The sequence below is a fragment of the Macaca thibetana genome, chromosome 13 (genome assembly GCF_024542745.1).
Source record: "Macaca thibetana thibetana isolate TM-01 chromosome 13, ASM2454274v1, whole genome shotgun sequence".
NCBI classification, from domain to species: domain Eukaryota; kingdom Metazoa; phylum Chordata; class Mammalia; order Primates; family Cercopithecidae; genus Macaca; species Macaca thibetana.
The window spans coordinates 19,321,772-19,335,208 of record NC_065590.1 but is presented as its reverse complement, the minus strand read 5'-3'; the positions used below and the strand labels follow the sequence as shown (position 1 = coordinate 19,335,208).

General features: G+C 36.8%; 1 protein-coding gene across 6 annotated transcripts in view; it reads left to right on the top strand.

Moving 5' to 3' along the window:
* GCC2 (GRIP and coiled-coil domain containing 2) overlaps positions 1–13,437 on the top strand; it is a 673,733-nt gene that overhangs the window by 648,580 nt on the left and 11,716 nt on the right. For 4 of the 6 annotated variants that reach the window (XM_050752993.1, XM_050752994.1, XM_050752992.1 and 1 more), the window contains 9 exons: positions 278–440; positions 893–993; positions 1,090–1,167; positions 1,770–1,907; positions 2,956–3,077; positions 5,450–5,626; positions 8,130–8,347; positions 10,547–10,741; positions 12,216–12,355. In XM_050752993.1, coding sequence (XP_050608950.1) covers positions 278–440; positions 893–993; positions 1,090–1,167; positions 1,770–1,907; positions 2,956–3,077; positions 5,450–5,626; positions 8,130–8,347; positions 10,547–10,741; positions 12,216–12,355 — 1,332 coding nt within the window. Of the gene's footprint in view, positions 1–277; positions 441–892; positions 994–1,089; positions 1,168–1,769; positions 1,908–2,955; positions 3,078–5,449; positions 5,627–8,129; positions 8,352–10,546; positions 10,866–12,215; positions 12,356–13,437 lie in introns of those variants that run through there. The other 2 variants (XR_007718582.1, XM_050752996.1) reach the window with 2 other exon arrangements.

The window sequence follows — 13,437 nt, the reverse complement described above, 5'->3', positions numbered from 1 at the left end:
AATATTAGTATTTTATAAATAAGAGCTCCACAGGCTACAACTGCCCGTTGTAGTTCGTTATAATGAAATAAAATGAAACTAAGAAAGTTGGGTTAAACTATTAGAAAATATTTTGTGAAATTAAAAACTAGAAAATATCCAACTCCTCATTTTTTCGTTACAGTGTAAACGATTTGAGTATTACAGAAAAGCATCCATTTATTGCTGTGGCATCATTTTAGCAATTTTACAAATGAACTGATCTACTATTGTCTAAATCTTTTTATAAAATATGCAGGATGCCCAACAAACCACATTGATGAATATGGAAATAGCTGATTATGAACGTTTGATGAAAGAACTAAATCAAAAGTTAAGTAATAAAAACAACAAGATAGACGATTTGGAGCAAGAAATAAAAATTCAAAAACAGAAACAAGAAACCCTACAAGAAGAAATAAGTGAGTTAAATAAAGTTCACTTTACCTTTTAATTATTTCATCATAACAACTTGATTTAGTGGGGGGCATTTCTTGTTTATTTCACCAGTCTTTCACTGTCGGGTGTTTAACGGGATAAATGTTACTGGGGTCCAGAATGGGTGTAAAACTGTTTGCCATTAAGATGTTTATAGTCCACATTTATTCACTTTAACATTTCTTAAGTACCTTGCTGTTGTCTGGATTAACTGAGATTGTCATGGGTTGTAATTGTAAAAGCTGGGAGATGGGTACAGTAGAGTTTATGGCACTGTTATTACTACTGTCACATATGTTTGAAGTATTCCATAATAAAAAGCTAAAACAGGCTTCTTTTAAAGATAAGCCAATACAAAGAAGACATTATTTGTGTATTCAAATTCACTCATAAAAAATGTTTCATCTTTTTCTGCTGAAATTATTTCTTGTGCTAGCTTCATTACAGTCTTCAGTACAACAATATGAAGAAAAAAACACCAAAATCAAGCAATTGCTTGTGAAAACCAAAAAGGAACTGGCAGATTCAAAGCAAGCAGTATGTTAATTTTTTAGTTTCATATTTTAGTACTTATTCATAATTTATTTATGAGTAACATTTTTAAAAATTTAACCAAGATTCTCATTCTTGTAGGAAACTGATCACTTAATACTTCAAGCATCTTTAAAAGGTGAGCTGGAGGCAAGCCAGCAGCAAGTAGAAGTCTATAAAGTAAGGTTTTTACTTTTTAAGATTAAAAAAATGTTTTTTCATGTAGAAGTGAAGTACCATTCAGAGATTTTACTAATTATCCTGTAAGGATATTTAGAAAGATTCCTCAACATTTTGAGGAATTTGCAACAATAAATCAAGTCTGGTATATAACTGGAGTATATTGTTTAGCTCAAGCTAGATTATTTTCATATATTTGGAAATTTGTAATACACGGTAGAATAGTGCAAAATAAGCATGCATCTGAACTTTCTAAATGATATTGCAGTCACAAGAAACAGTTTATAAAATGATTTTCTATGTTTGCTACGTTTGTATATATTTTTATATATATAATGTCTTGAAGTATTTAAATGTTGTATGTTAAATATGTAGTCTGGGAGTTTCATTTTTTTTAATCGATGTTGGTTTAAGAAAAGATAAATTAGTGAGAAAATGTTCTACTTGTCTCTTTTTCAAGAATAATACATAAAAATATTTCGCTACTTAATTATGCCTTATATGTACTTATGTCTCAAACCTAAAGTTTGTGTTTTAAGGAAAACCTCTTTAACTAGTGAAGGTAGGATTTGCTAAAGCTAAGTTTAAAGATTTACCCCCAGATACAGCTGGCTGAAATAACATCAGAGAAACACAAAATCCACGAGCACCTGAAAACCTCTGCAGAACAGCACCAGCGTACGCTAAGTGCGTACCGGCAGAGAGTGACAGCGCTACAGGAGGAGAGTCGTGCCGCCAAGGTGCGTTCTTCAGAGCAGCCACAGCGAGCCACTGGGATTTTATTGTCAGCTAGTCATTGGTGTTTACTCCAGGGCTGTGCTCTCCCTTTTTAGTATTTTGCTGTTAAGAGCACTTATTAGATTAAGACCTGTTCAGTTAATCTGCCTCTAACCCCAGTCCCGTGCCAACCCCAGTCATAATTTGGATCACTTTTTTTGCCAAAAGGAAAAACATGATGTTTTTTTCCATTTCAACCTTGTTTTGCAATTTATGTGTCACTTCTTTATAAAACTTTTTTTTATTAGGAAGGTGTTACGGTTCTTTCTGAGGGCTAAATGATGATAAAATAACATTTTAGTAGCACGGCTGTGGGGGCCTACTTTCTTGTCATCATCCAAAACAGGCCAAGTGCAGTGGTTGTGTTAGATGCAGGTCTTATTTAAGCAATCATGGCAACACTGTTGTGGGAGTTCACAGATCACTTCAGGAAAGTGGAAGACCTAGAACTTAACGCTTACCACTCTGTTTTGAAAACTGAAGTTCAAATAATTTATTTGAGTTAATTTGCCTCAAATTTATAAAAGGGATATCATAAGAGAAAATGTTTATAAAGTTCCAAAAGCACATAGTGCCACTATAAAATGTATGGTTAGTAAATTAATCTACCAGGGTAGAAGACATGGTAGAAACGGATCTCTTATCAGAAAAAAAAAAAATGTATTATTGAGAGGCCTTTAAAAAGTGTAAGGCCTCCCAACACAAAGACCTGATAAATATTTGAGGCAATGGATATCCTAATTACCCTGATTTGCTTATTACACATTGTGTGTATCCATCAGAATATCACATGCACCCCATAAATATGTACAATTATGTATCAATTGAAAAAATTAAGTGTAAAGCCAACAGAAGTATACTTTTTAGCTGGGTTAATCAAGGAACCAAAAAGTATGTCAGCCATTTTTCTTACTTTAAAAAACAGGTTTTTATCTCAATTTGTTAATCTCTGAAAGAAAATAGAAGGACCCTGTTACGATACAAAACGTTTCTCTCTTTTAAATGTTATAGGCAGAACAAGCTACTGTAACCTCTGAATTCGAGAGCTACAAAGTCCGAGTTCATAACGTTCTAAAACAACAGAAAAATAAATCTATGTCTCAGGCTGAAACTGAGGGCGCTAAACAAGAAAGGTAAAGTCTAAATTAAATATGCAGAGTTTTCCTCCCACAATGCAGGTTCTTCACCAAGTAGATTGAAAATCCTATTATGTTTTGTGTGTGGTTTTTTTGTGGTTTTTTGTGTGGTTTTTTTTTTTTTGAGACAGTTTCGCTCTTGTTGCCCAGGCTGGAGTGCAGTGATGCAATCTCAGCTTGCTGTCACCTCCGCTTCCCGGGTTCAAGTGATTCTCCTGCCTCAGCCTCCTGAGTAGCTGGGGTTACAGGCATGCACCATCACGCCCAGCTAATTTTTGTATTTTTAGTAGACACAGGGTTTCACCATGTTGGCCAGGCTGGTCTCAAACTCCTGACCTCAGATGATCCACCCACCTCAGCCTCTCAGAGTGCTGGGATTACAGGCGTGAGCCACGGCACCCAGCCTAAAATCCTATTATGATTTTCAACTGTGAAATTATGTATATTGTTACCAAAGAAAACAGGATTTCTTGGCTTCACTGTGTCTGCAGACAGTAACAGGGAAACTTCATTACAAAGGACACTGTTACAAACTCTAAAATTAGATGTTAAAGTGCACAGTGAGGCCAGGATATGAGATAATAGGCTAACAGTTCAATCTGGTCTTAATAAGATCTTGTCATGGTAGAAATACCGGCATTAAAATTACATTATGATTTGTTTTTCCAATTTTGAAAATTCAGAAGTGAAAATTAAAATGCAAAGTATACTTATTTGCCATTAATTTAGGTTAAACAGAAGTTGCTTTAAAATATTTTACTTATTTCAAAAAATTTTAAATTTCATACTGAATTTTGGTCTAGAATTAAACTTTTCTTGTTTATGACCATTTCAGTTCTATTTGAATGGTATGTTGTTTATGCTGCTTTAAAAGTAGCATACAAATCCTGTTTGCACTGGGAGTAAGAAATAGGGCATTCCATGGCATCTGTGTTTTGTCTTTGAGTAGCAGTTCAGTATTCAAAGCAGTTTTACATCTGACTCTTACTGTTCTAAACAAGACTAATTATTATGGATTTTTGTATGTTTATGTTTCTGTTACTTTCATTTAGGAATCTATTAAATATAGAGACTGTAGATTGAAACATGGTATTTTCTCTCCAGTAGCCCATTATATAAAGGAGAAATTAGATACTGATGCATTTCATAAATTAAAAAAGTCACCATTTTCGCCGGGCGCGGTGGCTCAAGCCTGTAATCCCAGCACTTTGGGAGGCCGAAACGGGCGGATCACGAGGTCAGGAGATCGAGACCATCCTGGCGAACACCGTGAAACCCCGTCTCTACTAAAAAATACAAAAAAAAAAACTAGCCGGGCGAGGTGGCGGGCGCTTGTAGTCCCAGCTACTTGGGAGGCTGAGGCAGGAGAATGGCGTAAACCCGGGAGGCGGAGCTTGCAGTGAGCTGAGGTCCGGCCACTGCACTCCAGCCTGGGTGACAGAGCGAGACTCCGTCTCAAAAAAAAAAAAAAAAAAAAAGTCACCATTTTCAAGAGCCGTTTTTGACCATGCCTAAATTTTGAGTTCAGATTATATGAATGTAAATGTTTTGTGTTGCTTCTACTTTCTTATAATATAAATACATTTTTTAAAAAAGAAACTAATAGTGTATTGTACTTATTGTGGCAGAATTAGGATTTTAACTATTTCCACCTAGTTTTTTTTCCAAGTCTGAAAAGACCTGCTTTTCTTCAGGGATTATCTTTCACTGTAACTTGGTCTGACATACCATTTTTAAAACAACAATTTAAGAACTGTGAGTGCGCCAGGTGTGGTGGTTCACACTTGTAATCCCAGCACATTGGGAGTCCAAGGCTGGCGGATCACCTGAGGTCAGGAGTTCAAGACTAACCTGACCAACATGGTGAAACCCCGCCTCTACTAAAAATAAAAAATTAACTGAGTGTGGTGGTGTGTGCCTGTAGTCCCAGCTACTCGGGAGGCTGAGTCAGGAGAATCGCTTGAACCTGGGAGGCAGAGGTTGCAGTGAGCCAAGATTGCGCCACTGCACTCCAGCCTGGGCAACAGAGCCAAACTCCATCTCAAAAAAAAAAAAAAAAAAAAGTAACGTGATGTTTTTTCTTTAGCTGACGTAGTCCTGTAACATAAAATAGGCTATTTTGATGCCCCTTTTTGAATATGAAATTCTAAATTTTGGAGAAATTTTTTGTAAATCTATAGTGCCTAAGATTTTAAATCTGGCTGTATCTTTTGTATTATATTTAATCCTAGTCTTGAATTCTTCTATTATATTTCCTTTAGAATCATCCAAGAGTATGACATTGAAAGATTAAATGGTTAACTATATTTAAAACCACAAAATCAAATTCACCTTTTTCAAAAAATTTTAAAACTGTATTTCTGTTTTAGGGAACATCTGGAAATGCTGATTGACCAACTAAAAATCAAATTACAAGATAGCCAAAATAACTTACAGATGAATGTATCTGAACTTCAAACATTGCAGTCTGAACATGATACACTGCTAGAAAGGCACAACAAGATGCTTCAGGAAACTGTGTCCAAAGAGGCGGAACTCCGGGAAAAGTAAGGTTGTTAGCAGCACTAACGCTGTACCAGACAGCAATGTATTTCTTTGTTGAAACTTCTAATATGTTGCTCCTTGAGATAAATGCAGATGAGAAAATAAAAAATAGACATATCTAAAGGCTTGGTAACTTTGCTTTATCTACCTTAGAGCTTCACCTTTTACGTTGCTTTTGTATTTTGCATTTTTAAGAACAACTAATGTCTGTCTGCTCATCCAGTATTCTGCATCTCCTACAGCCTTCTTGGCTAGGATGTTTCTCTAAAAAAACAAAAACATACTACTTTCCAATCCAAATCATAAGCATTTTTTTTTCTAGAAGAAAACACCCAAATAGTTGCTAACTGAAAAAGAATATGCAACTTATCTTTGCAATTCTGTCTTCAATTTGTCATATTTTGTTCATCACTGTAATACTTTAAATATACAGTAGGAATATTGGCAAAATAAATAGATTGTGAACAAGAAGTTTTCAACTCCTGTGATAAAGAAATAGGGTAATAGGAGTATTAGGCTGAGGAAAAGAATTCTTCATTGAGCATCTTTTATCAAGGGTGTTGATACTTTTATCACAGATTTTCTTATATAATATATATCTAATCTTATGCTAATCTGAAAAGTGAAAGCACTTAGCTTTTTGTGGCTTCTGTCTGTTAACAGTGTAATGTGCATGTTAATCATGTAAACCAAAAGTTTCAGGGAGATGGACCAGTTTTCTAGCTGCCTATCACCAGGGTTTACCATGAGATTAGGTGATGTTTGCTTGATATTCTCCAACACTTATTCTTTAGGAAAGTTATTGCAAATTACATTGCTAACACAAAGTAACTGTTGATTCCTCTAAAGTAATTCAATCTTTCAGTAAGTGTTTTTTGAGCACCTACTATGTGCCAGTCACTTTTCATAGTATTTTGAGGTATCTTTAGGAGTCTTTGCTCTTCTTCAGAAATGTTAAAAACTAACAGTATTGTTACTGTCTGTGCCCAAGTATGAAGAAATAGCCTCTTTATATAGTCTCCACTTTTAAAAATGTTATAATATTTATACTTTCTCTGTAGTAGATTGTGAAAATGGTTCCAGAGGAATGTGATAATTAGGCTAATTAATACCTGTATTACCCAGAGACTACAGTTAATATAAACACTTCAGTAACAACTGAGACAGAACAGTGAATTTTCATCAGCACAGTCATTCTTATTCCAGATGGGGGGTTTAAATATTTAGCTTTCAAGTAGGTAAATTTAGAAATGTCACTGATACTGCCTGAGAATAGACACTTTACCCTACCTCTAATATTTATCCTGCTTGGACTATTTTTGTAACTACCGATGGTTCTTCCTTTACTTTCTTGGTAGATATTGTTTGAACAAAATGCTTGCAGAGAAATGTGTATACACTAGTATTTTCTAGATTCATTAATCAATATGAACTTAGTAATTAAGATTTATTTCCTAAAACATGGTATTTTATTGCCTTTCTCTCTTCAGCCACTAACCCCTGTTTTAAACCTTATATGGTGCGTATAAGTGTAGCAGGTAGAAAAAATATCTTGGAAAAGTATAGGCTAAACTGTTAACAACATTTATCTACCTGTGGAATTGGGATTTCATCCTGCCAGGCATGAGAGTAATTAATGAGGGCTTTTACTTTTTTCTCCGACAGCTTTTGTATTTTTATGAGAGAATTATGTGGATCCCCTGTATAAAAGGAAATTTTTTTTGTTTTCTTTTGTTTTACCAAAGCCAAACATATAAAACATGAAAACTACAGGTAAACCCTTAAAAGTGATGGTTCCCAAATTGTAGGCCCACTGGTTAGTTTCAGGCTGAGCACATAAAAATCACATTGAAAACTGCTAAAAGTAGGGAATTCCTAGAATACTACTGAGATCCTGATTCAGTGGGTGTAACATGAAAACTAGATGTCTCTATTTTCAACAAGGTACTCCAGCAATTCTTACGTGCAGTGAGATTTGAAACAGCTATAGTAAACCAAGTCTGCGTTTGTGGTTCGTGTTAATCGACTCAAAAATGGATACTTTCCTCTAAAGTTTTCTGAGTGAATTAAGAGTGTGAGTTCCCCCCCCCCATATTTTCAGGGTAGTAGATAAAAGGGAGATTAATCTTATATTTATGTGAGCTACCACGTACGATGACATGAAGAAGTGAACTAATTAAAAGTATAATTATTTTATGCTTTAAATATAGTCCTTTTTTCTGATGAACCATGAAGTTCCTAGTCTGGACCACACAACGCAGTTTCTCAACTGGGGTTCTTCATCTGAAATGTGGAACGCAGATTATTTGAACTAGATGACAGCCAGTGTCAGTTCTCATCAAGTTATTACACAATGAGTACAATGTAGGTATGTAGGAGAGAAGTTGATTCATACATTCAATAGAGGTCTTAGAGCTAATTCTCTTGCAGAACCCAGTGGAGAAAGGCTAAAGTCAACATATAAAGTTGAAAGATCTTTTGTGAACTAAGTTTCTCATCTTTCAGATTGTGTTCCATACAATCAGAGAACATGATGATGAAGTCTGAGCATACACAGACTGTGAGTCAGCTAACATCCCAGAATGAGGTCCTTCGAAATAGCTTCCGAGATCAAGTGCGACATTTGCAGGAAGAGCACAGAAAGACAGTGGAGACATTACAGCAGCAGCTCTCCAGGGTGGAAGCACAGCTCTTCCAGCTTAAGAATGAACCGACCACAAGAAGTATGTATGTACACATGGAAATATTAGTTGTTCAAATTTTCGTGTGTTTATGTCTCTTAAATACATTCTTCCAAATTCATAAGAAAGAAAATTTACTAGGTGTCACCAGTATCAATTCTGTGATTAATGAATTTTGGATTTGCTTACTAGGAAGATATTTGAACCATCTGAATCCTTCCTTGATTATACTTACAGAGGCCTGTATAACCTCTTAGAATGCTGACTTTGATGTATTTCTTACCCTCAATGGAAAGGAGTATTTCTTTTTCTCTGACTTAAACATACTCTGGTAGTCTCATAACATATGTCTTAATTCTAGTATTCACCAGATTTGTTTCATGTTCTCTGTTGTTAGTCATCAAGTTTGTCTACTTTTTAAATAGAAACATTAGAGATAGAGCAAGGAGCTTAGAAACACTGAGGCGGCACTGAATGTGTAGAATTGCATGGCCAATATAGCTTCTTTCCTTTCACATTTACAACTAGTTGGAGTTTTAGTTCAGCTGCACCCAGTGTCTTCCATTCTGCTTCCAGGAAGAAGTGGAAAAATGTCAGCCATGATGATGTAGTATTTTAGTAGCAAGTTGATAGTGTTTTGGTTTCCCATGGGAAATACTGTCACTGGAGCATTAGCAGCTATCGGTCACTTATTAGGGTAAAAAAGCAACTTCAAGATAATTTAACATATGCCAAAGAATCAACAAAAGAAGTAATTGGCCAGGGCAAAGTTCGTACAGGAGATTGTAATCTAGGAATTAGCAGTGGAATAAGTAGTCAGCTTATCAGAAACTCAGGAAAATGCTTTAGAAAGGGCAGTCAGGCCTAAGGCAACTTAATGAAATGCAAAATAAATGAAATCTGAAGTTTAAAAATCTAGATTACAGTTCTGGTTTCTAACTCAGTTATGAGACCTTGGGCAAAGTCATTAAATTTATCTGAACTTCAGATGTTTCAGGGTCAATAAACTAATAGATGTCAAAGGGCCTGATAAACTTGACAGTTTAGACCGGACATGGTGGCTCACGCCTGCAGTCTCAGCACTTTGGGAGGCCAAGTCAGGTGGATCACATGAGGCCAGGAGTTTTAGACCGGTCTGGGCAACATGGTGAAACCTCATCTCTACTAAAAACACAGAAATTATCTGGGCAGCATGGCATGCACATGTAAGTCCCAGCTACTCGTGGGGCTGAGGTGGGAGGATGGCTTAAGCCTAGGAGGCAGAGGTTGCTGTGAGCCAAGATTGTGCCACTGCACTCCAAACTGTGTGACAGAGTGAGACCCTGTCTCGGGGGAAAAAAAAAAAAGCACTTTACAGTTCATCCGCAAACAGGAAAGTCTTGCTAGACAATGTAATTGATTAGTTCCATGCTCTGGATTCTGGGCTCTTATTGTATGAACACTGTAGGTATGAGCAGCAACAGTTAAGAAGCTGCAGAGGTAAAGGTATAAGGGCAGTGATCGAGGATGTCTGCCGAGCAGATTTCAGCAAGTGTGTTTCAAGAAGTATGCAGCAATCTCAAATACCTAATCCTGAAAAATTGCCAGAATCTAGTTTTTTAATTTTGGCCAGTATTTAGCAGCAGTATGGCCCTCTACTCTAAATTAATAAAAAACAAGTAGTACTGTATTATGAGCTGTGTTATCTCACAGTTTATCTTAGCTAGTAGCAATTAATTTATAGCTTCTGCTAAAATGACTAACGTAGTTAAAAGTTTGATATTTGATAACTAAATTTTTTTTTTTTCTTTTGAGACTCGCTCTGTCACCAGACTGAAGCACAGTGGCGTGATCTCAGCTCACTGCAACCTCTGCCTGCTGGGTTCCAGCAATTCTCTGCCTCAGCCTCCCCAGCAGCTGGGATTACAGGCACCTGCCACCGTGCCCGCCTTTTGTATTTTTAGTAGAGATAGGGTTTCACCATCTTGGCCAGGCTGGTCTTGAACTTCCTGACCTCGTGAGCCACCCGCCTCAGCCTCCCAAAGTGCTAGGATTACAGGTGTGAGCAACCATGCCCAGCCTTGATGACTAAATTTTAAGAAATGTTTTAGCAATTCTTCATGTACCTTTCACTTGTCTTATAGTTACTTAATTCCTCTGCTCTTATCATTTGATATTTTCATTTTATTGTGTATCTCTGTAAGGTCAAATCAATAGATTTTGAACAATCTCACACTTAACCTTTAAAAAAAAATCTAATAGGCCCAGTTTCCTCTCAACAATCTTTGAAGAACCTTCGAGAAAGGAGAAACACAGACCTCCCACTTCTAGACATGCACACTGTAACCCGGGAAGAGGGAGAAGGCATGGAGACAACTGATACTGAGTCTGTGTCTTCCGCCAGCACATATACACAGTCTTTAGAGCAGCTGCTTAATTCTCCCGAAACTAAATTTGGTATGTTACTCTATCTAAATATGTTTTTCTTATTTAATTTCTTTGTCTTATTTAATTACTATTACTCTAAGTTACATATGCTTTTTTGGGCTGCTCCAATAAAATTTATTTCAATATTCCACTACCTGTTTGTATTACGGTTCTCTAGAGGGACAGAACTAATTGGATGGACAGATGGATGCTTATTAAGTATTACCTTACACGATCACTAGGCCATCTGCAGGCTGAGGAGCAACGAGAGCCAGTCCAAGTTCCAAAACTGAAGAACTAAGAGTCTGATGTTCAAGGGCAGGAAGCATCCAGCACAGGAGAAAGATGTAGGCTGGGAGGCTAGGCCAGTCTCACCTTTTCACGTTTTTCTGCCTGCTTTATGTTCGCTGGCAGCTGATTAAATGGTACCTACCAGATTAAGGGTGGGTCTGCCTTCCCCAGCCCACTGACTCAAATGTTAATCTCCTTTGGCAACACCCTCACAGACACACTCAGGATTAATACGTTGCATCCTTTAATCCAATCAAGTTGACACCCAGCATTAACCATCACACTGTCCAAATGGGAAAATTACAAAACAAATCTTTTTTAAAATAAAATGTTAACTCTTGCCCTAGGTTTGAACCATAAATAAGTGGTGGGAAGTTTACAGTCACAAATAGGCGGTGGGTATTAGAAAGCAGGATAAACTATCTTCTCACCCTTCCAAGAAACTGACAGTTTCAGTTTATTCCTCTTGATGAAGTAATGCTAAATTTTTGTAGTGATGTTTTGGTATATTTTATTCTTACCTATAATCAATATTACTGTTCAAAATTTAGGGGGAATCTGTTTGTCATCTTCCTGAAACTTCAGGATCACCTGGAGTAAGGGTCATTTGTATTCATGGTCACTGACTATGTGGGGTAGAAATTGCAAGTCATGGTTCCTTCAGGCAAAGTTAGTAGTGGTGACATGGAGGCATCGTGATAGAGCAGCAGCAGACTCCAGAAGCCGATTTGACTTTGTGATTCCTGCCAAAATTACCTGTCATCTGTGAGCCTGTTTCATCGTCTATAAAGTTTGAATAATGGTACCTACCCCACCTGATAGAAGATTCTTATGAGGGTACATGATACATGACCAGTAAATGTTAATGCTTTCCTCATTATAAGTGAAATGACATAAAGTCTTGCCATATTCATAGATGGGAAGAAGATGTGTAATAATAAAACTGCCTATAAACACAGTTCTGACAAATTTCAGAACTGGGACTTATAGGGCTTATATTCAGTTAGATTACATGCTTTACAACAGGGATACTGTTTTATTTGTGTCACCTACAATATAATCTGTTGATCAAGGTATGTTGAATAGATGAATGGCAAAGAAAGCAGACCTATAAAATATCACATAGTAAGATATTTATATTTAGATGTTTTCTTATTTAGAATCTTCATCTGTATCTGTGATTTTGAAAATTAATTCTTGGAACATCTTGCAGAGCCTCCATTATGGCATGCCGAATTTACCAAAGAAGAATTGGTTCAGAAACTCAGTTCCACCACAAAAAGTGCAGATCACTTAAACGGCCTGCTTCGGGAAACAGAAGCAACCAATGCAATCCTTATGGAGCAAATTAAGGTGAGATCAGCGAACCTGGCCACCATGAAAACCGCCAGTTTGGTTTTCTTGGTCCTCCATACACAGGCACCCAAGTTTAAAAATTCACATTACAGATGCATCCATAACGTCTTGATCTTTATATTAGATTCCTGATGGTGAGAAATACTGCTTTTCTTTTTTTTTTTTTTTTTTTTTTTTTTTTTTTTTTTTTTTTTTTTTTGAGACAGAGTCTTACTCTGTCGCCCAGACTGGAGTGCAGTGTCACAATCTCGGCTCACTGCAAGCTCCGCCTCCCGGGTTCGCACCATTCTCCTGCCTCAGCCTCCCGAGTAGCTGGGACTACAGGCGCCCGCCACCACACCCTGCTAATTTTTTTGTATTTTTAGTAGAGACAGGGTTTCACCATGTTAGCCAGGATGGTCTCGATCTCCTGACCTTGTGATCCACCTGCCTCAGCCTCCCAAAGTGCTGGTATTACAGGCATGAGCCACTGTGCCCGGCCAAAATATTGCTTTTATACCTATTACATAAAGATTATTTCTTAATTCCTACTTTTTCTAAGAAACCATAATAGATTTAGAAACTAGAGAGATGCTCACAAGTCATTGTTCCACATATGCTTAAATAAAACTTAACTGGGTGTGAGTCTTTGAATTCTAAAGATAAACAGTAAATTTAAATCATTCACATGATATTTATGGTACTGAACTACTAAACAGTTTTCAAGTGGAGATGGCAAAGTGGCATGGGAAGTTTTTCTCCTGTTTCAAGTAGACACCAGAAACATGTAGGAATGTTGTAGAGCAGTTGAGAATTACTCAAATGAGATATTTCCACCCTGGCTCACTGATAATCACCCCTCAGAATACAGTCATACTACTTACTGAGGAGTTCTTATGACCCAGGCCCTAGGCTTTACATATATTATTTAATCTCATCACTGGTTGAGAGAAAAATTGAGGCTGGTGAATGGTGGAACAAAGTTCAAACTCATAGCTGTCTGAAAAGTACATACTTTTCCCCTGTACTTTGCTGCTCCTAATAGATCTGTCCTGCCACTGTGCAAGGCCACTAGCTATCCTTATCAGATTATTTTAAAG